The 27,091-nt window shown below is 55.1% G+C and overlaps 1 protein-coding gene and 1 long non-coding RNA gene across 2 annotated transcripts in view; one reads left to right on the forward strand and one right to left on the reverse strand.

Moving 5' to 3' along the window:
- Nucleotides 1-27,091, forward strand: part of LOC145530002 (uncharacterized) — a 1,493,464-nt gene that overhangs the window by 391,262 nt on the left and 1,075,111 nt on the right. Inside the window, exons 53-55 of the long non-coding RNA XR_014071397.1 lie at nt 6,011-6,122; nt 13,664-13,775; nt 21,317-21,428. This is a non-coding gene — a long non-coding RNA (uncharacterized LOC145530002). The remainder of the gene's footprint in view (nt 1-6,010; nt 6,123-13,663; nt 13,776-21,316; nt 21,429-27,091) is intronic.
- Nucleotides 502-2,308, reverse strand: LOC145529938 (uncharacterized). The gene is made up of 3 exons (XM_081550709.1): nt 2,139-2,308; nt 1,427-1,739; nt 502-1,176 (listed from the first exon to the last, which is right to left on the reverse strand). The coding sequence occupies exons 1-3, from the start codon at nt 2,271-2,273 to the stop codon at nt 539-541; spliced, it is 1,086 nt and encodes a 361-aa protein (XP_081406835.1). The 5' UTR covers nt 2,274-2,308; the 3' UTR covers nt 502-538.

The raw sequence follows: 27,091 nt of genomic DNA on the forward strand, positions 1-27,091 counted from the left end.
TGGGGTGGTTTGTTGTTCCAGCTCCCTTTCTTGGCTTCTTTTGGGAGCTGGTGCAACAAGAGGAGCTCAGCCTCTGCCTTCTGGCTGAGATGTCACCCTTCAAACAGCAATGCCTGCCTGGAGATAATGATGGCATTTGCCAAAAGGGCTTCGTTTGGCACATGATATCTTGAAAGGACGTACACCGTCCTGTCAGCTATCAAAGGCTAGTTCAAATGACATAAAAATGAGAACTCTCCAATGGAGTCTTACAGTAGGTGGAGAGTCCGAAAGAAACTCCTTCAGTCATTTCACTGAGAGTCATTGATTGGGGACACCAAGAATATAGGAAGGAATGCAGAAAGAAAAGATGAAATTGTGTTCAGGATCGGGGGGAGGGATGAACAGGGCGTGCTTGCCTTGAATCCAGGCTTTGTTGGGGGGTGGGGCATAAAGATCAAACGGGTCTGAAACCACAAAGTGGTGATGGTAACACAGTATCACCAGAGTTACACAACAGTGTTCCCAAATTGCAACAATGATGAAAAAGTTTACTAACTTAACCAACAAGTTCCCAACTTAACCAACAAAAATACAGGAAACCATACAAAAAATAAAACATCACCAGAAAGGTGGAAACAAACCAAATGCAAAGCAGTTCAGGGGAAAGGAACTCCATGTCCCCTGGGGGCAGACCGAGTTGACAGCGTCCACGGTGAGCCGACAGGGATGGAGGCGGCAGAGCCGACCGCTCCCCTGGACGTGGTGTTTCCGGCAAGGGCTCTGGGTCTCTGTCCAGAGCGGGGGCTCGTTCTTCCTGCAGGGGTGGGTGAGTCATCGTCGGCGTCTGGGTGTTGCGCGGGAGCCAGGGCAGGCTCTCCCTGCCGAGGCGGTGACTCCTCCTCTGCCTCGGGTTCTCCTGCCAAAGCCCGAGCAGGTACAGGTGCACGTGGAGGTGGAGGTTCTGGCTGAGGGGGTGGGACATCAGTGCCTGGGGCTGGGGGTCCTGCAGGCACGGAGATCCGATGTGCCCGGTGTGCTGGCCAGAACCCAGCTGGCCTGGTGTCTCTGCGAGGGCAAGTCTCGGTTCTCCATCTGCCCTCGGTGGATCCCTGGGTCCTGCACCTGGAGCCACCACCTCTGTAGGGACAGGTCTGGGAAGTGGAGCCTGGTTCCAGTTGGAGGCCAGTGCTAGAGCTGGGGGAGAAGCAAAGTTTGCCCACAGGCCAGCCTTGGCATGTGCGTATCCCGGGACAGAAAGCTTCCAAGAGATTCCCAAAGAATACCCAGGGTCGGATGTCTTTTGGGACTGAAGTGTGCAAGAAGGGGGTGGGGGTGTGAGGCCAGCGCTTGCTGCAGGCCCAGCAGCATCTTTCGGGGACTCGTCCCTGTGTAGCTCAGCACCCCCTCCCCACACACTCCCGTGCACCAGCCCCAGCGTCCTCACCTCTGTGCTCTGGCGTGCTGGGCTCCAGGTCCTCCTGCTGCCTCAGAGGCTGGGGTTCTCGGGACTCTGGGTCGGAGCCGGGTGTGCTGAGCTCCGTGGCAGCCTCAGACTGGGCCGCCGGGTGTATCCTGTGTGGTGTCTCGGCAGCAGGCCTTCCCCGCCTCCGCTTCGCCCCCGGTGGGGCTGATGCCTCCGTGGGCACGCTCACCTGGAGCCTGCACTGGGCCTCAGGGGCGGGGGGGTGGTGCTCCGACCCCTCCCTCCGGGAGGTGGACGGGGTGTCCCCGTCCTCGGCCTCATCACGTGGGAAGCTCTGCAACGACAGTGACCGTCAGCCAGCCATGCTGGGACTTTTCCGAGCTGGGCCTGGCCAGTGGAGCCGCTGCTTCTGCCTGCTCGAACTTCTCTTCCCAGAAGGGTCAGAGACGTGTGTCTGCTCAGATCCCCACCCGGGACGAAAGAGACCCACCTGAGGGTGTGAGGCCAGCCTGGGCGGCCGGCGCTGCCCGCACTCTCCCCATCCCAGCCAGCCTGCTCTCCCCTGGGGTGTGGACACAACTTGCCCGCAGGCTTCTGACCCCACATCCGCCTGGGCTTCCTTGAGGGAGACACACCCCGAGAAACCCGCATCCACACACACAGGCAAAGGACCCGGTGTTTCCGGGTGGCATGGGAGAGGTGGGCTGGCCCGGCCTGGGGCTCCCCGTGTTACCTTTCTGTTTCTCCGGGCAAAGGGCCAGAGGCCTCTCGGGGGTGCCCTGAGCCAACGTCGACAGGGTGCCCACGCACACTGCCTATGAGCTCTCCTGAGGCCCCGGCCTCTGGGCAGGGGCAAACAGCAGAACATCCTGGCAGCAAGTGATCTGGCTGGGGGCTCCTCTCCGCTCTGGAGGCCTGGATACACGGGTTGCGGGTTCTGTTGGGTTCTGTTGCCGGCAGGTGACATCATTTCCTGGGGTTCGTGCTGAGGTCCCTTCCCCAAAACTTCCCAAGGGAATCTCTGGGTTTCTGACTGCTCGACCACCCCCCTTAGGCCATGTGCAGGCACAGTGACAGCCACACAGCCCAGCCCACAGCCCTGGGGAGGCCTGGGTGCAGCCAGGGCCTGAGCTCCGAGGACCCCGCTGCTCTCAGACCAGGCTCCTTCTTCTCATAAGTGGTGTGGCCCTGGACAAGCGTATTCCCCTCAGGGTTTCCCCAGTCTCTCCATCTGCAGAGTGGGGGTCATTCTCCCATCTGCTTCCTAGGTCTGTCGGCCTACGAGCAGCTCCATGCCTTTCCACCTGGGGCCGATATCACGTGGAGCTTGTGCGCTGAGACTTCAGAAAGAAAGACTCCATCCAGGGCTGACACAGCACAGAATGGGGCAGAACGAGGCCTGGATGCGCCGTGGTACCCAGGAAAAGGCACTCCCCCTCCTGAGTGTTTTGAGACCCCGCATCCAAGTTGGAGGCGCGAAAGGAAGACTCGAAGGTCTCCCTCTCTTATAGAAAAGAGTAGCCAACTTTCTGGTCCTCTGTTTCCATTGAGATTCTGTTCAAGTGTCCCAGCTCGGCTTCTGCGGGTGGCTGAGCTTCTAATGGCTCCCTGCGTTCTTGTCTTTTCCTCTCCAAACTTTCCGTCCTTTTCCCCCTTCTGGGGTGGATGGGCGCTGTCATTGCTTCTACCTTCGAGACAGATTGATGAAAAGTCTGGACCGTCGATTCCTTTCCTGTCTTTGGTTCCGTGTCTCTCTCTGTCTGTGTCCCTCTCTTTTCCCTTCTCGATTCAGTCTGTGTCTTCCTCTTTCTCTCTCGTGTGTGGATGGATGGATGCTAGGAATGCACATGTATATGATTAGATGAGGGTTATGTTTTAGGGATAGGTTAGAGGGAGAGAAAGGCTTTAGGTCGGAGTTGGTCATGGGGGAAGGGTCAAGGGTGGTGGTGGTGTTTCTTGGAATCTGAGTGCTGTGCATTCTTCGTCTCTTTCCATATGAACCCCTTCTCAGATACACCACTTGCAAGGAGTCTCTCATGTTCCGTTTCCCATCTTTTGCATTTCTGAATGCTTAGCTTCTCTGTTGTGAAGAGGTTCCATTGGATGGAAACCCATTGGCGTACTTCGTTTTCCTCTTTCCCTTACTTGAAGAGACCCATTTCTACCTCCGCCCAGCAAATGGCAAGGAGACTCTGATGTTAAGGAGCCTTTGACCTACGCTTCTTTCTAGCTGTCTCATGACATCAGTCTTTAGGGTGAGGTTTTCCCCCGATATTGAGGTGGTGTGAGATCAAAACCAATAGCGTTCTTCAGATGTAGCTGTCTGGTTTTCCCATGGACATTTATTGAAGAGGCTTTCTTGTTCCCATTTGGATATTCTCCCCTTTTGTGTCAGAGATGAGTTGACCATGGATGCCGGGGTTTGTTTCTGGACCCTCAACTTTATTCCATCGATCTGGATCTGTGTGTGTTGTTGTATTCCCAATAGCATACTGTCCTGCTGCTGCCGCTGCGCCTAAGTCACTTCAGTCGTGTCTGACTCTGCGCGACCCCATGGCCTGCAGCCTACCAGGCTCCTCCCTCCAGGGCGTTTTCCAGGCAAGAGTACTGGAGTGGGTCGCCATCGCCTTCTCCGATACTCTCCTGAGGATCCTAGTTTGGTCGTCTAATTTCCTTTCACACAACCTTGGATGTCCGTATCGGGGCTTTTTCGTCGGATTGTATTGACAATTTAGGCTCTTTTCTGTTTCCGTACCCCTTTTGCAATTCTTTGTTCGGTGCGAAAATGCATTGGCATTTTGGGAGGAATAGCATCGAAGCTGTGGATTGCCTTGTGGGGCTGTGACATCATTTTCCCAATAGGAATTCTTTCAAGCCCTGAGCACAGCTTCTCTTTCCAGTGGTTGGTGTGGGCTTGATCTTCCTTCTTCCATCTCTCGCCGTTTTGTGAGAACAGGTCCTTCCTTCCCTTCTGGGTTAGATGGACTCGTGGGTATCACTTCAGTGAATGGCATTGTCAGTGGGGGTGATAATTCCCTTCTCATTGGAGGACTTTGCTGTGAGTATTAGAAATGCAAGTGATTTCTCTTCCCCTTCCTCCCTGTCCATCTCTCAGAGCCACCGGGAAACAGAGGCCTCATCCAGGGTCACACAGGCCTGAGGGAGTGCAACTAGACTGTTGTTTCTTCAGGCCCTCAGTGCTGGACATCATCCGGGATACTCTGTGTGTGTCTTCCTCAGTCTGCTGTCCCTTCAGACCTTTCCCTAGTTTTCACAGGCTTGTCGTGTTGGTGTTCTTTGACTGTTTGGAGACACATCCTTGAGAAGCTTTGTGTTTCCACTCATTCGTCTCGCGATGTATGACCTGTCTTTTGCTTTTGTAATGAGGTCTTTCCCACAGTAGATATCTTTGATTTTGCAAAGTCCACTGTATTCTCTGGGTTGTTTTGTGGGCTGCCTTTTTGTTTTGTGTGTGAAGACTCAAAGCACGTGTCCAGTTTCTGCTCATTGTTCTTCTAGATTTGTGACAAGTTTTCATGGAAACTTTGTCTAGGGATAACTGGAAGTGAACTCGGTGTAAGGTGTCAAGTCTCCATCTCCATTCATGTCATGCCCTGCAGTTTCCAATTCCCTGTTCCTGAGTGGTTTTGGAGACCTTGTGGGAAGTTTGGTTGCATCGGAGTTTGCGTTTCCACCTTGAGTAGATTCACACTGTTCTGCCCTCAGGGACACTGTCAAGGGGGAGTGAGGAGCAGCCTGCACTTCCAGCAGTGACCACACGGTGGGGCGAGTGCTGCTCTCCCCTCTGGGAGCCCCAGGCCACAGGCATCCCAGTGAGGAGCCAGCTCTGTGCTCAGCTGAAAGGAGTTAGTCTCTCAGGAGCCTCTGAGCCCTTGCCTTTGGATCACCCAGGGTGGGCATTTGCTGTGACAGAAAAAATTGCCCTGAATTCCATGGACGGAAGAGCCTGGCTGTGTAGAGTTCGTGAGTTGCCGTGAATCAGACACAACTGAGGACACAAAAATTCAATAGACTAAAACACTTTTTGGGGGTGGGGGGAGTGAAAGGGGGTGATGTGGGGTTTTTTGTCTTATATAATAGCCGAGGGAAATCTAGTTTAAACCTAAATTCACATAGATGGGAAAGGTATAGCTCTCCGTCACCCTATTAAAAAAAAAAAAAAAGTCTTAACTTTTCTGAAAGCTTATTTAGTAGCTTCCTTGAGCAGTTCATTGTGAAGGATTTTTTTTTTTTTTTCTGTGACATTGGCCTCATTAAGAAGTACGGTTTGCCTTTACTGGATAATTTTGTTCATTGGTTTGTTAGGGAATCTTGGTAATATTTGAGTTTCCTGGGGACTATGGTCACATGACCTGGCCCTGGCCAATCGGTGCGTTCCACCTCCCTGGCCACTGTGATTGGCTCCGGACTGGGGCAGTGCCCAATCGGGGCCCGGGGCCGGGCCTCACGTTGGAAGCCAGGGGAAGACGAGCTCTCGTCCTGCTGGGGTAGGGGAAGGGGTGGGGCCAGGGGAGGTCAGGCTCCAGCAGTGGGAGGGGCTTGAGGTCCTCCTGCGGCAGTTGGTGACCTTCCTGCTCCCCTCAGGGCAGAGCCGCCGGCCTGAGAATGAGGGCGCTGCTGAGCCCAGGGGCTGGGATGGCCCGCTGCTGCTGTGGTCCCAGAGCTCCACCCGAGACCTGAGGGAGGCCGTCTGCCCGTGAGTCCTCTCCCGCTTGTCTGTCAGCATGTTTGAACCATGCTGGGTTTTCTGCCCAGCTGGCTAAGGGGAGTCCCTGGAAATGCAAGGGTGTGGGTTTTGGCAGACTTCAGGGAAGACATGCCAGATGAGCCTGGGAGACTCCAGCTTAATCTGGATTCAGGAGATATCTCTTCGGGCCAGCTAGTAATTGTAGGATAAGCCTAATGAGTCTTCACAGGATGAAGAGAGTAACGTGCCAAGGTAGCAATCGATGTCCTCATTCGAGAGGATGAAGCTGGTGCTCAGAGAAGGGGGGAACCTGGCCAGAGCAAGGAGGTGTGCACCCAGACAGAACCCCCAGATCCGGCCATTTGAGCTCAGGGAGGCCACTGGTGTGGCTTGTCCCTGTAGCAGGTGCCGAGGCGCGCAGCCCACCCTGATTCCTGCGGGGGCCTGACTTGGGAAGTGCCATCTGGTAGCTTTGAGACTCACCAAACCAAATTGCACTGGAGAGAGGAAGGACACCTTCCTTCATCCACCCCCCACCCCCGCCGGATTCCCACATACCCTGACCCCTTTCTCTTGACTTCGGAGCCATTTCCAGATTCCCGCTCATATGACCTCATTCGAAGTGCACTGTGGACGAGCTGCCATCTGCAGCTGCTACCACAGCAGCCAAGGGCTTCAGCTCCCGAGTACCTCCCTTCCTTTGGAACTTGGGGGCCCTCTACTCCCCACTTGCACACCACAGACCTTTGCTGAGGATTGTGGGGACCCTCACTCAGTTTGCAGCACGTTGTAGCCATCCCTGTCCTCTCAATACCTCCCTTGCCACTCAGCTTGTGAGCCCCTTTGGAGCAGCGTGGCCCACCTGGCTGCAACGGAAGAGACACAGCTGACAGTGAAACAACAGCTTAGATCTGACAGCCGGAAAGCTCTGTCAAAAGGGACCTCCCTCTTCACACCGTAGAGGCTGTAGGAGCCGCCAGGCTTTCGGAACCAGTGCTGGGGCCAAAATGACTCCACAGCCGTTTTCCTTCCTGGGGAGGGTTCTGGCTCGAGTGGGAATGGCTCAAGTCTCCTAAGGTTCTGAAAGCCCACTGTGTGCAGATTCACGGTACACAGAGAGGAGAAGGTGGAGTCCTGCCCTGGAGGTGGTCACAGCTCACGGATGAGCCAGGCAGGCAGGCAGGCAGGCAGGGCATGAGAACTCCTGGGCTGCCGTCATGAGTGAATGGTGTGGGGGCAGAGGAAGAGAAGCCGGTCTGCTCCCTCATGTGGTGCCCAGGGCAGGTTGTCCCCAGAGGAAACCCTTACGACGGTGAGGACTCTCACTGCTGTTTCCCAAGGGGTTCCGTCGGTGCGTGTCTTCCCCGGAGCGGTCAGGCCGTCTCTAAAGTACACTGGCCATGGGCATTGCCTCTCCTTGGAACTTCCCACGTGTTTCTCTTTTTTATGGAACAGTGATTTTTCTAGAGGGGTTCTGGGCCACAAGGTTGTTGGGTCATTTTCTAGCCTTCTGTCGTGAAGAACGCTTTCCTGGGCGTTGGGGTGGTTTGTTGTTCCAGCTCCCTTTCTTGGCTTCTTTTGGGAGCTGGTGCAACAAGAGGAGCTCAGCCTCTGCCTTCTGGCTGAGATGTCACCCTTCAAACAGCAATGCCTGCCTGGAGATAATGTTGGCATTTGCCAAAAGGGCTTCGTTTGGCACATGATATCTTGAAAGGACGTACACCGTCCTGTCAGCTATCAAAGGCTAGTTCAAATGACATAAAAATGAGAACTCTCCAATGGAGTCTTACAGTAGGTGGAGAGTCCGAAAGAAACTCCTTCAGTCATTTCACTGAGAGTCATTGATTGGGGACACCAAGAATATAGGAAGGAATGCAGAAAGAAAAGATGAAATTGTGTTCAGGATCGGGGGGAGGGATGAACAGGGCGTGCTTGCCTTGAATCCAGGCTTTGTTGGGGGGTGGGGCATAAAGATCAAACGGGTCTGAAACCACAAAGTGGTGATGGTAACACAGTATCACCAGAGTTACACAACAGTGTTCCCAAATTGCAACAATGATGAAAAAGTTTACTAACTTAACCAACAAGTTCCCAACTTAACCAACAAAAATACAGGAAACCATACAAAAAATAAAACATCACCAGAAAGGTGGAAACAAACCAAATGCAAAGCAGTTCAGGGGAAAGGAACTCCATGTCCCCTGGGGGCAGACCGAGTTGACAGCGTCCACGGTGAGCCGACAGGGATGGAGGCGGCAGAGCCGACCGCTCCCCTGGACGTGGTGTTTCCGGCAAGGGCTCTGGGTCTCTGTCCAGAGCGGGGGCTCGTTCTTCCTGCAGGGGTGGGTGAGTCATCGTCGGCGTCTGGGTGTTGCGCGGGAGCCAGGGCAGGCTCTCCCTGCCGAGGCGGTGACTCCTCCTCTGCCTCGGGTTCTCCTGCCAAAGCCCGAGCAGGTACAGGTGCACGTGGAGGTGGAGGTTCTGGCTGAGGGGGTGGGACATCAGTGCCTGGGGCTGGGGGTCCTGCAGGCACGGAGATCCGATGTGCCCGGTGTGCTGGCCAGAACCCAGCTGGCCTGGTGTCTCTGCGAGGGCAAGTCTCGGTTCTCCATCTGCCCTCGGTGGATCCCTGGGTCCTGCACCTGGAGCCACCACCTCTGTAGGGACAGGTCTGGGAAGTGGAGCCTGGTTCCAGTTGGAGGCCAGTGCTAGAGCTGGGGGAGAAGCAAAGTTTGCCCACAGGCCAGCCTTGGCATGTGCGTATCCCGGGACAGAAAGCTTCCAAGAGATTCCCAAAGAATACCCAGGGTCGGATGTCTTTTGGGACTGAAGTGTGCAAGATGGGGGTGGGGGTGTGAGGCCAGCGCTTGCTGCAGGCCCAGCAGCATCTTTCGGGGACTCGTCCCTGTGTAGCTCAGCACCCCCTCCCCACACACTCCCGTGCACCAGCCCCAGCGTCCTCACCTCTGTGCTCTGGCGTGCTGGGCTCCAGGTCCTCCTGCTGCCTCAGAGGCTGGGGTTCTCGGGACTCTGGGTCGGAGCCGGGTGTGCTGAGCTCCGTGGCAGCCTCAGACTGGGCCGCCGGGTGTATCCTGTGTGGTGTCTCGGCAGCAGGACTTCCCCGCCTCCGCTTCGCCCCCGGTGGGGCTGATGCCTCCGTGGGCACGCTCACCTGGAGCCTGCACTGGGCCTCAGGGGCGGGGGGGTGGTGCTCCGACCCCTCCCTCCGGGAGGTGGACGGGGTGTCCCCGTCCTCGGCCTCATCACGTGGGAAGCTCTGCAACGACAGTGACCGTCAGCCAGCCATGCTGGGACTTTTCCGAGCTGGGCCTGGCCAGTGGAGCCGCTGCTTCTGCCTGCTCGAACTTCTCTTCCCAGAAGGGTCAGAGACGTGTGTCTGCTCAGATCCCCACCCGGGACGAAAGAGACCCACCTGAGGGTGTGAGGCCAGCCTGGGCTGCCGGCGCTGCCCGCACTCTCCCCATCCCAGCCAGCCTGCTCTCCCCTGGGGTGTGGACACAACTTGCCCGCAGGCTTCTGACCCCACATCCGCCTGGGCTTCCTTGAGGGAGACACACCCCGAGAAACCCGCATCCACACACACAGGCAAAGGACCCGGTGTTTCCGGGTGGCATGGGAGAGGTGGGCTGGCCCGGCCTGGGGCTCCCCGTGTTACCTTTCTGTTTCTCCGGGCAAAGGGCCAGAGGCCTCTCGGGGGTGCCCTGAGCCAACGTTGACAGGGTGCCCACGCACACTGCCTGTGAGCTCTCCTGAGGCCCCGGCCTCTGGGCAGGGGCAAACAGCAGAACATCCTGGCAGCAAGTGATCTGGCTGGGGGCTCCTCTCCGCTCTGGAGGCCTGGATACCCGGGTTGCGGGTTCTGTTGGGTTCTGTTGCCGGCAGGTGACATCATTTCCTGGGGTTCGTGCTGAAGTCCCTTCCCCAAAACTTCCCGAGGGAATCTCTGGGTTTCTGACTGCTCGACCACCCCCCTTAGGCCATGTGCAGGCACAGTGACAGCCACACAGCCCAGCCCACAGCCCTGGGGAGGCCTGGGTGCAGCCAGGGCCTGAGCTCCGAGGACCCCGCTGCTCTCAGACCAGGCTCCTTCTTCTCATAAGTGGTGTGGCCCTGGACAAGCGTATGCCCCTCAGGGTTTCCCCAGTCTCTCCATCTGCAGAGTGGGGGTCATTCTCCCATCTGCTTCCTAGGTCTGTCGGCCTACGAGCAGCTCCATGCCTTTCCACCTGGGGCCGATATCACGTGGAGCTTGTGCGCTGAGACTTCAGAAAGAAAGACTCCATCCAGGGCTGACACAGCACAGAATGGGGCAGAACGAGGCCTGGATGCGCCGTGGTACCCAGGAAAAGGCACTCCCCCTCCTGAGTGTTTTGAGACCCCGCATCCAATTTGGAGGACCGAAAGGAAGACTCGAAGGTCTCCCTCTCTTATAGAAAAGAGTAGCTAACTTTCTGGTCCTCTGTTTCCATTGAGATTCTGTTCAAGTGTCCCAGCTCGGCTTCTGCGGGTGGCTGAGCTTCTAATGGCTCCCTGCGTTCTTGTCTTTTCCTCTCCAAACCTTCCGTCCTTTTCCCCCTTCTGGGGTGGATGGGCGCTGTCATTGCTTCTACCTTCGAGACAGATTGATGAAAAGTCTGGACCGTCGACTCCTTTCCTCTCTTTGGTTCCGTGTCTCTCTCTGTCTGTGTCCCTCTCTTTTCCCTTCTCGATTCAGTCTGTGTCTTCCTCTTCCTCTCTCGTGTGTGGATGGATGGATGCTAGGAATGCACATGTATATGATTAGATGAGGGTTATGTTTTAGGGATAGGTTAGAGGGAGAGAAAGGCTTTAGGTCGGAGTTGGTCATGGGGGAAGGGTCAAGGGTGGTGGTGGTGTTTCTTGGAATCTGAGTGCTGTGCATTCTTCGTCTCTTTCCATATGAACCCCTTCTCAGATACACCACTTGCAAGGAGTCTCTCATGTTCCGTTTCCTATCTTTTGCATTTCTGAATGCTTAGCTTCTCTGTTGTGAAGAGGTTCCATTGGATGGAAACCCATTGGCGTACTTCGTTTTCCTCTTTCCCTTACTTGAAGAGACCCATTTCTACCTCCGCCCAGCAAATGGCAAGGAGACTCTGATGTTAAGGAGCCTTTGACCTACGCTTCTTTCTAGCTGTCTCATGACATCAGTCTTTAGGGTGAGGTTTTTCCCCGATATTGAGGTGGTGTGAGATCAAAACCAATAGCGTTCTTCAGATGTAGCTGTCTGGTTTTCCCATGGACATTTATTGAAGAGGCTTTCTTGTTCCCATTTGGATATTCTCCCCTTTTGTGTCAGAGATGAGTTGACCATGGATGCCGGGGTTTGTTTCTGGACCCTCAACTTTATTCCATCGATCTGGATCTGTGTGTGTTGTTGTATTCCCAATAGCATACTGTCCTGCTGCTGCCGCTGCGCCTAAGTCACTTCAGTCGTGTCTGACTCTGCGCGACCCCATGGCCTGCAGCCTACCAGGCTCCTCCGTCCAGGGCGTTTTCCAGGCAAGAGTACTGGAGTGGGTCGCCATCGCCTTCTCCGATACTCTCCTGAGGATCCTAGTTTGGTCGTCTAATTTCCTTTCACACAACCTTGGATGTCCGTATCGGGGCTTTTTCGTCGGATTGTATTGACAATTTAGGCTCTTTTCTGTTTCCGTACCCCTTTTGCAATTCTTTGTTCGGTGCGAAAATGCATTGGCATTTTGGGAGGAATAGCATCGAAGCTGTGGATTGCCTTGTGGGGCTGTGACATCATTTTCCCAATAGGAATTCTTTCAAGCCCTGAGCACAGCTTCTCTTTCCAGTGGTTGGTGTGGGCTTGATCTTCCTTCTTCCATCTCTCGCCGTTTTGTGAGAACAGGTCCTTCCTTCCCTTCTGGGTTAGATGGACTCGTGGGTATCACTTCAGTGAATGGCATTGTCAGTGGGGGTGATAATTCCCTTCTCATTGGAAGACTTTGCTGTGAGTATTAGAAATGCAAGTGATTTCTCTTCCCCTTCCTCCCTGTCCATCTCTCAGAGCCACCGGGAAACAGAGGCCTCATCCAGGGTCACACAGGCCTGAGGGAGTGCAACTAGACTGTTGTTTCTTCAGGCCCTCAGTGCTGGACATCATCCGGGATACTCTGTGTGTGTCTTCCTCAGTCTGCTGTCCCTTCAGACCTTTCCCTAGTTTTCACAGGCTTGTCGTGTTGGTGTTCTTTGTCTGTTTGGAGACACATCCTTGAGAAGCTTTGTGTTTCCACTCATTCGTCTCGCGATGTATGACCTGTCTTTTGCTTTTGTAATGAGGTCTTTCCCACAGTAGATATCTTTGATTTTGCAAAGTCCACTGTATTCTCTGGGTTGTTTTGTGGGCTGCCTTTTTGTTTTGTGTGTGAAGACTCAAAGCACGTGTCCGGTTTCTGCTCATTGTTCTTCTAGATTTGTGACAAGTTTTCATGGAAACTTTGTCTAGGGATAACTGGAAGTGAACTCGGTGTAAGGTGTCAAGTCTCCATCTCCATTCATGTCATGCCCTGCAGTTTCCAATTCCCTGTTCCTGAGTGGTTTTGGAGACCTTGTGGGAAGTTTGGTTGCATCGGAGTTTGCGTTTCCACCTTGAGTAGATTCACACTGTTCTGCCCTCAGGGACACTGTCAAGGGGGAGTGAGGAGCAGCCTGCACTTCCAGCAGTGACCACACGGTGGGGCGAGTGCTGCTCTCCCCTCTGGGAGCCCCAGGCCACAGGCATCCCAGTGAGGAGCCAGCTCTGTGCTCAGCTGAAAGGAGTTAGTCTCTCAGGAGCCTCTGAGCCCTTGCCTTTGGATCACCCAGGGTGGGCATTTGCTGTGACAGAAAAAAATTGCCCTGAATTCCATGGACGGAAGAGCCTGGCTGTGTAGAGTTCGTGAGTTGCCGTGAATCAGACACAACTGAGGACACAAAAATTCAATAGACTAAAACACTTTTTGGGGGTGGGGGGAGTGAAAGGGGGTGATGTGGGGTTTTTTGTCTTATATAATAGCTGAGGGAAATCTAGTTTAAACCTAAATTCACATAGATGGGAAAGGTATAGCTCTCCGTCACCCTATTAAAAAAAAAAAAAAAAACGTCTTAACTTTTCTGAAAGCTTATTTAGTAGCTTCCTTGAGCAGTTCATTGTGAAGGATTTTTTTTTTTTTCTGTGACATTGGCCTCATTAAAAAGTACGGTTTGCCTTTACTGGATAATTTTGTTCATTGGTTTGTTAGGGAATCTTGGTAATATTTGAGTTTCCTGGGGAGTATGGTCACATGACCTGGCCCTGGCCAATCGGTGCGTTCAAGCTCCCTGGCCACTGTGATTGGCTCCGGACTGGGGCAGTGCCCAATCGGGGCCCGGGGCCGGGCCTCACGTTGGAAGCCAGGGGAAGACGAGCTCTCGTCCTGCTGGGGTAGGGGAAGGGGTGGAGCCGGGGGAGGTCAGGCTCCAGCAGTCGGAGGGGCTTGAGGTCCGCCTGCGGCAGTTGGTGACCTTCCTGGTCCCCTCAGGTCAGAGCCGCCGGCCTGAGAATGAGGGCGCTGCTGAGCCCAGGGGCTGGGATGGCCCGCTGCTGCTGTGGTCCCAGAGCTCCACCCGAGACCTGAGGGAGGCCGTCTGCCCGTGAGTCCTCTCCCGCTTGTCTGTCAGCTTGTTTGAACCATGCTGGGTTTTCTGCCCAGCTGGCTAAGGGGAGTCCCTGGAAATGCAAGGGTGTGGGTTTTGGCAGACTTCAGGGAAGACATGCCAGATGAGCCTGGGAGACTCCAGCTTAATCTGGATTCAGGAGATATCTCTTCGGGCCAGCTAGTAATTGTAGGATAAGCCTAATGAGTCTTCACAGGATGAAGAGAGTAACGTGCCAAGGTAGCAATCGATCTCCTCATTCGAGAGGATGAAGCTGGTGCTCAGAGAAGGGGGGAACTTGGCCAGAGCAAGGAGGTGAGCACCCAGACAGAACCCCCAGATCCGGCCATTTGAGCTCAGGGAGGCCACTGGTGTGGCTTGTCCCTGTAGCAGGCGCCGAGGCACGCAGCCCACCCTGATTCCTGCGGGGGCCTGACTTGGGAAGTGCCATCTGGTAGCTTTGAGACTCACCAAACCAAATTGCACTGGAGAGAGGAAGGACACCTTCCTTCATCCACCCCCCACCCCCGCCGGATTCCCACATACCCTGACCCCTTTCTCTTGATTTCGGAGCCATTTCCAGAGTCCCGCTCATATGACCTCATTCGAAGTGCACTGTGGACGAGCTGCCATCTGCAGCTGCTACCACAGCAGCCAAGGGCTTCAGCTCCCGAGTAGCTCCCTTCCTTTGGAACTTGGGGGCCCTCTACTCCCCACTTGCACACCACAGACCTTTGCTGAGGATTGTGGGGACCCTCACTCAGTTTGCAGCACGTTGTAGCCATCCCTTTCCTCTCAATACCTCCCTTTCCACTCAGCTTGTGAGCCCCTTTGGAGCAGCGTGGCCCACCTGGCTGCAACGGAAGAGACACAGCTGACAGTGAAACAACAGCTTAGATCTGACAGCCGGAAAGCTCTGTCAAAAGGGACCTCCCTCTTCACACCGTAGAGGCTGTAGGAGCCGCCAGGCTTTCGGAACCAGTGCTGGGGCCAAAATGACTCCACAGCCGTTTTCCTTCCTGGGGAGGGTTCTGGCTCGAGTGGGAATGGCTCAAGTCTCCTAAGGTTCTGAAAGCCCACTGTGTGCAGATTCACGGTACACAGAGAGGAGAAGGTGGAGTCCTGCCCTGGAGGTGGTCACAGCTCACGGATGAGCCAGGCAGGCAGGCAGGCAGGCAGGGCATGAGAACTCCTGGGCTGCCTTCATGAGTGAATGGTGTGGGGGCAGAGGAAGAGAAGCCGGTCTGCTCCCTCATGTGGTGCCCAGGGCAGGTTGTCCCCAGAGGAAACCCTTACGATGGTGAGGACTCTCACTGCTGTTTCCCAAGGGGTTCCGTCGGTGCGTGTCTTCCCCGGAGCGGTCAGGCCGTCTCTAAAGTACACTGGCCATGGGCATTGCCTCTCCTTGGAACTTCCCACGTGTTTCTCTTTTTTATGGAACAGTGATTTTTCTAGAGGGGTTCTGGGCCACAAGGTTGTTGGGTCATTTTCTAGCCTTCTGTCGTGAAGAACGCTTTCCTGGGCGTTGGGGTGGTTTGTTGTTCCAGCTCCCTTTCTTGGCTTCTTTTGGGAGCTGGTGCAACAAGAGGAGCTCAGCCTCTGCCTTCTGGCTGAGATGTCACCCTTCAAACAGCAATGCCTGCCTGGAGATAATGATGGCATTTGCCAAAAGGGCTTCGTTTGGCACATGATATCTTGAAAGGACATACACCGTCCTGTCAGCTATCAAAGGCTAGTTCAAATGACATAAAAATGAGAACTCTCCAATGGAGTCTTACAGTAGGTGGAGAGTCCGAAAGAAACTCCTTCAGTCATTTCACTGAGAGTCATTGATTGGGGACACCAAGAATATAGGAAGGAATGCAGAAAGAAAAGATGAAATTGTGTTCAGGATCGGGGGGAGGGATGAACAGGGCGTGCTTGCCTTGAATCCAGGCTTTGTTGGGGGGTGGGGCATAAAGATCAAACGGGTCTGAAACCACAAAGTGGTGATGGTAACACAGTATCACCAGAGTTACACAACAGTGTTCCCAAATTGCAACAATGATGAAAAAGTTTACTAACTTAACCAACAAGTTCCCAACTTAACCAACAAAAATACAGGAAACCATACAAAAAATAAAACATCACCAGAAAGGTGGAAACAAACCAAATGCAAAGCAGTTCAGGGGAAAGGAACTCCATGTCCCCTGGGGGCAGACCGAGTTGACAGCGTCCACGGTGAGCCGACAGGGATGGAGGCGGCAGAGCCGACCGCTCCCCTGGACGTGGTGTTTCCGGCAAGGGCTCTGGGTCTCTGTCCAGAGCGGGGGCTCGTTCTTCCTGCAGGGGTGGGTGAGTCATCGTCGGCGTCTGGGTGTTGCGCGGGAGCCAGGGCAGGCTCTCCCTGCCGAGGCGGTGACTCCTCCTCTGCCTCGGGTTCTCCTGCCAAAGCCCGAGCAGGTACAGGTGCACGTGGAGGTGGAGGTTCTGGCTGAGGGGGTGGGACATCAGTGCCTGGGGCTGGGGGTCCTGCAGGCACGGAGATCCGATGTGCCCGGTGTGCTGGCCAGAACCCAGCTGGCCTGGTGTCTCTGCGAGGGCAAGTCTCGGTTCTCCATCTGCCCTCGGTGGATCCCTGGGTCCTGCACCTGGAGCCACCACCTCTGTAGGGACAGGTCTGGGAAGTGGAGCCTGGTTCCAGTTGGAGGCCAGTGCTAGAGCTGGGGGAGAAGCAAAGTTTGCCCACAGGCCAGCCTTGGCATGTGCGTATCCCGGGACAGAAAGCTTCCAAGAGATTCCCAAAGAATACCCAGGGTCGGATGTCTTTTGGGACTGAAGTGTGCAAGATGGGGGTGGGGGTGTGAGGCCAGCGCTTGCTGCAGGCCCAGCAGCATCTTTCGGGGACTCGTCCCTGTGTAGCTCAGCACCCCCTCCCCACACACTCCCGTGCACCAGCCCCAGCGTCCTCACCTCTGTGCTCTGGCGTGCTGGGCTCCAGGTCCTCCTGCTGCCTCAGAGGCTGGGGTTCTCGGGACTCTGGGTCAGAGCCGGGTGTGCTGAGCTCCGTGGCAGCCTCAGACTGGGCCGCCGGGTGTATCCTGTGTGGTGTCTCGGCAGCAGGCCTTCCCCGCCTCCGCTTCGCCCCCGGTGGGGCTGATGCCTCCGTGGGCACGCTCACCTGGAGCCTGCACTGGGCCTCAGGGGCGGGGGGGTGGTGCTCCGACCCCTCCCTCCGGGAGGTGGACGGGGTGTCCCCGTCCTCGGCCTCATCACGTGGGAAGCTCTGCAACGACAGTGACCGTCAGCCAGCCATGCTGGGACTTTTCCAAGCTGGGCCTGGCCAGTGGAGCCGCTGCTTCTGCCTGCTCGAACTTCTCTTCCCAGAAGGGTCAGAGACGTGTGTCTGCTCAGATCCCCACCCGGGACGAAAGAGACCCACCTGAGGGTGTGAGGCCAGCCTGGGCGGCCGGCGCTGCCCGCACTCTCCCCATCCCAGCCAGCCTGCTCTCCCCTGGGGTGTGGACACAACTTGCCCGCAGGCTTCTGACCCCACATCCGCCTGGGCTTCCTTGAGGGAGACACACCCCGAGAAACCCGCATCCACACACACAGGCAAAGGACCCGGTGTTTCCGGGTGGCATGGGAGAGGTGGGCTGGCCCGGCCTGGGGCTCCCCGTGTTACCTTTCTGTTTCTCCGGGCAAAGGGCCAGAGGCCTCTCGGGGGTGCCCTGAGCCAACGTCGACAGGGTGCCCACGCACACTGCCTGTGAGCTCTCCTCAGGCCCCGGCCTCTGGGCAGGGGCAAACAGCAGAACATCCTGGCAGCAAGTGATCTGGCTGGGGGCTCCTCTCCGCTCTGGAGGCCTGGATACCCGGGTTGCGGGTTCTGTTGGGTTCTGTTGCTGGCAGGAGACATCATTTCCTGGGGTTCGTGCTGAGGTCTCTTCCCCAAAACTTCCCAAGGGAATCTCTGGGTTTCTGACTGCTCGACCACCCCCCTTAGGCCATGTGCAGGCACAGTGACAGCCACACAGCCCAGCCCACAGCCCTGGGGAGGCCTGGGTGCAGCCAGGGCCTGAGCTCCGAGGACCCCGCTGCTCTCAGACCAGGCTCCTTCTTCTCATAAGTGGTGTGGCCCTGGACAAGCGTATGCCCCTCAGGGTTTCCCCAGTCTCTCCATCTGCAGAGTGGGGGTCATTCTCCCATCTGCTTCCTAGGTCTGTCGGCCTACGAGCAGCTCCATGCCTTTCCACCTGGGGCCGATATCACGTGGAGCTTGTGCGCTGAGACTTCAGAAAGAAAGACTCCATCCAGGGCTGACACAGCACAGAATGGGGCAGAACGAGGCCTGGATGCGCCGTGGTACCCAGGAAAAGGCACTCCCCCTCCTGAGTGTTTTGAGACCCCGCATCCAAGTTGGAGGCGCGAAAGGAAGACTCGAAGGTCTCCCTCTCTTATAGAAAAGAGTAGCCAACTTTCTGGTCCTCTGTTTCCATTGAGATTCTGTTCAAGTGTCCCAGCTCGGCTTCTGCGGGTGGCTGAGCTTCTAATGGCTCCCTGCGTTCTTGTCTTTTCCTCTCCAAACCTTCCGTCCTTTTCCCCCTTCTGGGGTGGATGGGCGCTGTCATTGCTTCTACCTTCGAGACAGATTGATGAAAAGTCTGGACCGTCGACTCCTTTCCTCTCTTTGGTTCCGTGTCTCTCTCTGTCTGTGTCCCTCTCTTTTCCCTTCTCGATTCAGTCTGTGTCTTCCTCTTTCTCTCTCGTGTGTGGATGGATGGATTCTAGGAATGCACATGTATATGATTAGATGAGGGTTATGTTTTAGGGATAGGTTAGAGGGAGAGAAAGGCTTTAGGTCGGAGTTGGTCATGGGGGAAGGGTCAAGGGTGGTGGTGGTGTTTCTTGGAATCTGAGTGCTGTGCATTCTTCGTCTCTTTCCATATGAACCCCTTCTCAGATACACCACTTGCAAGGAGTCTCTCATGTTCCGTTTCCCATCTTTTGCATTTCTGAATGCTTAGCTTCTCTGTTGTGAAGAGGTTCCATTGGATGGAAACCCATTGGCGTACTTCGTTTTCCTCTTTCCCTTACTTGAAGAGACCCATTTCTACCTCGGCCCAGCAAATGGCAAGGAGACTCTGATGTTAAGGAGCCTTTGACCTACGCTTCTTTCTAGCTATCTCATGACATCAGTCTTTAGGGTGAGGTTTTTCCCCGATATTGAGGTGGTGTGAGATCAAAACCAATAGCGTTCTTCAGATGTAGCTGTCTGGTTTTCCCATGGACATTTATTGAAGAGGCTTTCTTGTTCCCATTTGGATATTCTCCCCTTTTGTGTCAGAGATGAGTTGACCATGGATGCCGGGGTTTGTTTCTGGACCCTCAACTTTATTCCATCGATCTGGATCTGTGTGTGTTGTTGTATTCCCAATAGCATACTGTCCTGCTGCTGCCGCTGCGCCTAAGTCACTTCAGTCGTGTCTGACTCTGCGCGACCCCATGGCCTGCAGCCTACCAGGCTCCTCCGTCCAGGGCGTTTTCCAGGCAAGAGTACTGGAGTGGGTCGCCATCGCCTTCTCCGATACTCTCCTGAGGATCCTAGTTTGGTCGTCTAATTTCCTTTCACACAACCTTGGATGTCCGTATCGGGGCTTTTTCGTCGGATTGTATTGACAATTTAGGCTCTTTTCTGTTTCCGTACCCCTTTTGCAATTCTTTGTTCGGTGCGAAAATGCATTGGCATTTTGGGAGGAATAGCATCGAAGCTGTGGATTGCCTTGTGGGGCTGTGACATCATTTTCCCAATAGGAATTCTTTCAAGCCCTGAGCACAGCTTCTCTTTCCAGTGGTTGGTGTGGGCTTGATCTTCCTTCTTCCATCTCTCGCCGTTTTGTGAGAACAGGTCCTTCCTTCCCTTCTGGGTTAGATGGACTCGTGGGTATCACTTCAGTGAATGGCATTGTCAGTGGGGGTGATAATTCCCTTCTCATTGGAAGACTTTGCTGTGAGTATTAGAAATGCAAGTGATTTCTCTTCCCCTTCCTCCCTGTCCATCTCTCAGAGCCACCGGGAAACAGAGGCCTCATCCAGGGTCACACAGGCCTGAGGGAGTGCAACTAGACTGTTGTTTCTTCAGGCCCTCAGTGCTGGACATCATCCGGGATACTCTGTGTGTGTCTTCCTCAGTCTGCTGTCCCTTCAGACCTTTCCCTAGTTTTCACAGGCTTGTCGTGTTGGTGTTCTTTGTCTGTTTGGAGACACATCCTTGAGAAGCTTTGTGTTTCCACTCATTCGTCTCGCGATGTATGACCTGTCTTTTGCTTTTGTAATGAGGTCTTTCCCACAGTAGATATCTTTGATTTTGCAAAGTCCACTGTATTCTCTGGGTTGTTTTGTGGGCTGCCTTTTTGTTTTGTGTGTGAAGACTCAAAGCACGTGTCCGGTTTCTGCTCATTGTTCTTCTAGATTTGTGACAAGTTTTCATGGAAACTTTGTCTAGGGATAACTGGAAGTGAACTCGGTGTAAGGTGTCAAGTCTCCATCTCCATTCATGTCATGCCCTGCAGTTTCCAATTCCCTGTTCCTGAGTGGTTTTGGAGACCTTGTGGGAAGTTTGGTTGCATCGGAGTTTGCGTTTCCACCTTGAGTAGATTCACACTGTTCTGCCCTCAGGGACACTGTCAAGGGGGAGTGAGGAGCAGCCTGCACTTCCAGCAGTGACCACACGGTGGGGCGAGTGCTGCTCTCCCCTCTGGGAGCCCCAGGCCACAGGCATCCCAGTGAGGAGCCAGCTCTGTGCTCAGCTGAAAGGAGTTAGTCTCTCAGGAGCCTCTGAGCCCTTGCCTTTGGATCACCCAGGGTGGGCATTTGCTGTGACAGAAAAAAATTGCCCTGAATTCCATGGACGGAAGAGCCTGGCTGTGTAGAGTTCGTGAGTTGCCGTGAATCAGACACAACTGAGGACACAAAAATTCAATAGACTAAAACACTTTTTGGGGGTGGGGGGAGTGAAAGGGGGTGATGTGGGGTTTTTTGTCTTATATAATAGCCGAGGGAAATCTAGTTTAAACCTAAATTCACATAGATGGGAAAGGTATAGCTCTCCGTCACCCTATTAAAAAAAAAAAAAAAAACGTCTTAACTTTTCTGAAAGCTTATTTAGTAGCTTCCTTGAGCAGTTCATTGTGAAGGATTTTTTTTTTTTTCTGTGACATTGGCCTCATTAAAAAGTACGGTTTGCCTTTACTGGATAATTTTGTTCATTGGTTTGTTAGGGAATCTTGGTAATATTTGAGTTTCCTGGGGAGTATGGTCACATGACCTGGCCCTGGCCAATCGGTGCGTTCAACCTCCCTGGCCACTGTGATTGGCTCCGGACTGGGGCAGTGCCCAATCGGGGCCCGGGGCCGGGCCTCACGTTGGAAGCCAGGGGAAGACGAGCTCTCGTCCTGCTGGGGTAGGGGAAGGGGTGGAGCCGGGGGAGGTCAGGCTCCAGCAGTCGGAGGGGCTTGAGGTCCGCCTGCGGCAGTTGGTGACCTTCCTGGTCCCCTCAGGTCAGAGCCGCCGGCCTGAGAATGAGGGCGCTGCTGAGCCCAGGGGCTGGGATGGCCCGCTGCTGCTGTGGTCCCAGAGCTCCACCCGAGACCTGAGGGAGGCCGTCTGCCCGTGAGTCCTCTCCCGCTTGTCTGTCAGCTTGTTTGAACCATGCTGGGTTTTCTGCCCAGCTGGCTAAGGGGAGTCCCTGGAAATGCAAGGGTGTGGGTTTTGGCAGACTTCAGGGAAGACATGCCAGATGAGCCTGGGAGACTCCAGCTTAATCTGGATTCAGGAGATATCTCTTCGGGCCAGCTAGTAATTGTAGGATAAGCCTAATGAGTCTTCACAGGATGAAGAGAGTAACGTGCCAAGGTAGCAATCGATCTCCTCATTCGAGAGGATGAAGCTGGTGCTCAGAGAAGGGGGGAACTTGGCCAGAGCAAGGAGGTGAGCACCCAGACAGAACCCCCAGATCCGGCCATTTGAGCTCAGGGAGGCCACTGGTGTGGCTTGTCCCTGTAGCAGGCGCCGAGGCACGCAGCCCACCCTGATTCCTGCGGGGGCCTGACTTGGGAAGTGCCATCTGGTAGCTTTGAGACTCACCAAACCAAATTGCACTGGAGAGAGGAAGGACACCTTCCTTCATCCACCCCCCACCCCCGCCGGATTCCCACATACCCTGACCCCTTTCTCTTGATTTCGGAGCCATTTCCAGAGTCCCGCTCATATGACCTCATTGGAAGTGCACTGTGGACGAGCTGCCATCTGCAGCTGCTACCACAGCAGCCAAGGGCTTCAGCTCCCGAGTAGCTCCCTTCCTTTGGAACTTGGGGGCCCTCTACTCCCCACTTGCACACCACAGACCTTTGCTGAGGATTGTGGGGACCCTCACTCAGTTTGCAGCACGTTGTAGCCATCCCTTTCCTCTCAATACCTCCCTTTCCACTCAGCTTGTGAGCCCCTTTGGAGCAGCGTGGCCCACCTGGCTGCAACGGAAGAGACACAGCTGACAGTGAAACAACAGCTTAGATCTGACAGCCGGAAAGCTCTGTCAAAAGGGACCTCCCTCTTCACACCGTAGAGGCTGTAGGAGCCGCCAGGCTTTCGGAACCAGTGCTGGGGCCAAAATGACTCCACAGCCGTTTTCCTTCCTGGGGAGGGTTCTGGCTCGAGTGGGAATGGCTCAAGTCTCCTAAGGTTCTGAAAGCCCACTGTGTGCAGATTCACGGTACACAGAGAGGAGAAGGTGGAGTCCTGCCCTGGAGGTGGTCACAGCTCACGGATGAGCCAGGCAGGCAGGCAGGCAGGCAGGGCATGAGAACTCCTGGGCTGCCTTCATGAGTGAATGGTGTGGGGGCAGAGGAAGAGAAGCCGGTCTGCTCCCTCATGTGGTGCCCAGGGCAGGTTGTCCCCAGAGGAAACCCTTACGATGGTGAGGACTCTCACTGCTGTTTCCCAAGGGGTTCCGTCGGTGCGTGTCTTCCCCGGAGCGGTCAGGCCGTCTCTAAAGTACACTGGCCATGGGCATTGCCTCTCCTTGGAACTTCCCACGTGTTTCTCTTTTTTATGGAACAGTGATTTTTCTAGAGGGGTTCTGGGCCACAAGGTTGTTGGGTCATTTTCTAGCCTTCTGTCGTGAAGAACGCTTTCCTGGGCGTTGGGGTGGTTTGTTGTTCCAGCTCCCTTTCTTGGCTTCTTTTGGGAGCTGGTGCAACAAGAGGAGCTCAGCCTCTGCCTTCTGGCTGAGATGTCACCCTTCAAACAGCAATGCCTGCCTGGAGATAATGATGGCATTTGCCAAAAGGGCTTCGTTTGGCACATGATATCTTGAAAGGACATACACCGTCCTGTCAGCTATCAAAGGCTAGTTCAAATGACATAAAAATGAGAACTCTCCAATGGAGTCTTACAGTAGGTGGAGAGTCCGAAAGAAACTCCTTCAGTCATTTCACTGAGAGTCATTGATTGGGGACACCAAGAATATAGGAAGGAATGCAGAAAGAAAAGATGAAATTGTGTTCAGGATCGGGGGGAGGGATGAACAGGGCGTGCTTGCCTTGAATCCAGGCTTTGTTGGGGGGTGGGGCATAAAGATCAAACGGGTCTGAAACCACAAAGTGGTGATGGTAACACAGTATCACCAGAGTTACACAACAGTGTTCCCAAATTGCAACAATGATGAAAAAGTTTACTAACTTAACCAACAAGTTCCCAACTTAACCAACAAAAATACAGGAAACCATACAAAAAATAAAACATCACCAGAAAGGTGGAAACAAACCAAATGCAAAGCAGTTCAGGGGAAAGGAACTCCATGTCCCCTGGGGGCAGACCGAGTTGACAGCGTCCACGGTGAGCCGACAGGGATGGAGGCGGCAGAGCCGACCGCTCCCCTGGACGTGGTGTTTCCGGCAAGGGCTCTGGGTCTCTGTCCAGAGCGGGGGCTCGTTCTTCCTGCAGGGGTGGGTGAGTCATCGTCGGCGTCTGGGTGTTGCGCGGGAGCCAGGGCAGGCTCTCCCTGCCGAGGCGGTGACTCCTCCTCTGCCTCGGGTTCTCCTGCCAAAGCCCGAGCAGGTACAGGTGCACGTGGAGGTGGAGGTTCTGGCTGAGGGGGTGGGACATCAGTGCCTGGGGCTGGGGGTCCTGCAGGCACGGAGATCCGATGTGCCCGGTGTGCTGGCCAGAACCCAGCTGGCCTGGTGTCTCTGCGAGGGCAAGTCTCGGTTCTCCATCTGCCCTCGGTGGATCCCTGGGTCCTGCACCTGGAGCCACCACCTCTGTAGGGACAGGTCTGGGAAGTGGAGCCTGGTTCCAGTTGGAGGCCAGTGCTAGAGCTGGGGGAGAAGCAAAGTTTGCCCACAGGCCAGCCTTGGCATGTGCGTATCCCGGGACAGAAAGCTTCCAAGAGATTCCCAAAGAATACCCAGGGTCGGATGTCTTTTGGGACTGAAGTGTGCAAGATGGGGGTGGGGGTGTGAGGCCAGCGCTTGCTGCAGGCCCAGCAGCATCTTTCGGGGACTCGTCCCTGTGTAGCTCAGCACCCCCTCCCCACACACTCCCGTGCACCAGCCCCAGCGTCCTCACCTCTGTGCTCTGGCGTGCTGGGCTCCAGGTCCTCCTGCTGCCTCAGAGGCTGGGGTTCTCGGGACTCTGGGTCAGAGCCGGGTGTGCTGAGCTCCGTGGCAGCCTCAGACTGGGCCGCCGGGTGTATCCTGTGTGGTGTCTCGGCAGCAGGCCTTCCCCGCCTCCGCTTCGCCCCCGGTGGGGCTGATGCCTCCGTGGGCACGCTCACCTGGAGCCTGCACTGGGCCTCAGGGGCGGGGGGGTGGTGCTCCGACCCCTCCCTCCGGGAGGTGGACGGGGTGTCCCCGTCCTCGGCCTCATCACGTGGGAAGCTCTGCAACGACAGTGACCGTCAGCCAGCCATGCTGGGACTTTTCCAAGCTGGGCCTGGCCAGTGGAGCCGCTGCTTCTGCCTGCTCGAACTTCTCTTCCCAGAAGGGTCAGAGACGTGTGTCTGCTCAGATCCCCACCCGGGACGAAAGAGACCCACCTGAGGGTGTGAGGCCAGCCTGGGCGGCCGGCGCTGCCCGCACTCTCCCCATCCCAGCCAGCCTGCTCTCCCCTGGGGTGTGGACACAACTTGCCCGCAGGCTTCTGACCCCACATCCGCCTGGGCTTCCTTGAGGGAGACACACCCCGAGAAACCCGCATCCACACACACAGGCAAAGGACCCGGTGTTTCCGGGTGGCATGGGAGAGGTGGGCTGGCCCGGCCTGGGGCTCCCCGTGTTACCTTTCTGTTTCTCCGGGCAAAGGGCCAGAGGCCTCTCGGGGGTGCCCTGAGCCAACGTCGACAGGGTGCCCACGCACACTGCCTGTGAGCTCTCCTCAGGCCCCGGCCTCTGGGCAGGGGCAAACAGCAGAACATCCTGGCAGCAAGTGATCTGGCTGGGGGCTCCTCTCCGCTCTGGAGGCCTGGATACCCGGGTTGCGGGTTCTGTTGGGTTCTGTTGCTGGCAGGAGACATCATTTCCTGGGGTTCGTGCTGAGGTCTCTTCCCCAAAACTTCCCAAGGGAATCTCTGGGTTTCTGACTGCTCGACCACCCCCCTTAGGCCATGTGCAGGCACAGTGACAGCCACACAGCCCAGCCCACAGCCCTGGGGAGGCCTGGGTGCAGCCAGGGCCTGAGCTCCGAGGACCCCGCTGCTCTCAGACCAGGCTCCTTCTTCTCATAAGTGGTGTGGCCCTGGACAAGCGTATGCCCCTCAGGGTTTCCCCAGTCTCTCCATCTGCAGAGTGGGGGTCATTCTCCCATCTGCTTCCTAGGTCTGTCGGCCTACGAGCAGCTCCATGCCTTTCCACCTGGGGCCGATATCACGTGGAGCTTGTGCGCTGAGACTTCAGAAAGAAAGACTCCATCCAGGGCTGACACAGCACAGAATGGGGCAGAACGAGGCCTGGATGCGCCGTGGTACCCAGGAAAAGGCACTCCCCCTCCTGAGTGTTTTGAGACCCCGCATCCAAGTTGGAGGCGCGAAAGGAAGACTCGAAGGTCTCCCTCTCTTATAGAAAAGAGTAGCCAACTTTCTGGTCCTCTGTTTCCATTGAGATTCTGTTCAAGTGTCCCAGCTCGGCTTCTGCGGGTGGCTGAGCTTCTAATGGCTCCCTGCGTTCTTGTCTTTTCCTCTCCAAACCTTCCGTCCTTTTCCCCCTTCTGGGGTGGATGGGCGCTGTCATTGCTTCTACCTTCGAGACAGATTGATGAAAAGTCTGGACCGTCGACTCCTTTCCTCTCTTTGGTTCCGTGTCTCTCTCTGTCTGTGTCCCTCTCTTTTCCCTTCTCGATTCAGTCTGTGTCTTCCTCTTTCTCTCTCGTGTGTGGATGGATGGATGCTAGGAATGCACATGTATATGATTAGATGAGGGTTATGTTTTAGGGATAGGTTAGAGGGAGAGAAAGGCTTTAGGTCGGAGTTGGTCATGGGGGAAGGGTCAAGGGTGGTGGTGGTGTTTCTTGGAATCTGAGTGCTGTGCATTCTTCGTCTCTTTCCATATGAACCCCTTCTCAGATACACCACTTGCAAGGAGTCTCTCATGTTCCGTTTCCCATCTTTTGCATTTCTGAATGCTTAGCTTCTCTGTTGTGAAGAGGTTCCATTGGATGGAAACCCATTGGCGTACTTCGTTTTCCTCTTTCCCTTACTTGAAGAGACCCATTTCTACCTCGGCCCAGCAAATGGCAAGGAGACTCTGATGTTAAGGAGCCTTTGACCTACGCTTCTTTCTAGCTATCTCATGACATCAGTCTTTAGGGTGAGGTTTTTCCCCGATATTGAGGTGGTGTGAGATCAAAACCAATAGCGTTCTTCAGATGTAGCTGTCTGGTTTTCCCATGGACATTTATTGAAGAGGCTTTCTTGTTCCCATTTGGATATTCTCCCCTTTTGTGTCAGAGATGAGTTGACCATGGATGCCGGGGTTTGTTTCTGGACCCTCAACTTTATTCCATCGATCTGGATCTGTGTGTGTTGTTGTATTCCCAATAGCATACTGTCCTGCTGCTGCCGCTGCGCCTAAGTCACTTCAGTCGTGTCTGACTCTGCGCGACCCCATGGCCTGCAGCCTACCAGGCTCCTCCGTCCAGGGCGTTTTCCAGGCAAGAGTACTGGAGTGGGTCGCCATCGCCTTCTCCGATACTCTCCTGAGGATCCTAGTTTGGTCGTCTAATTTCCTTTCACACAACCTTGGATGTCCGTATCGGGGCTTTTTCGTCGGATTGTATTGACA

Source organism: Giraffa tippelskirchi, chromosome 12 (assembly GCF_054371585.1).
Source record: "Giraffa tippelskirchi isolate mGirTip1 chromosome 12, T2T-mGirTip1v1.2.pri, whole genome shotgun sequence".
In the NCBI taxonomy this organism is placed as follows: Eukaryota; Metazoa; Chordata; class Mammalia; order Artiodactyla; family Giraffidae; genus Giraffa; species Giraffa tippelskirchi.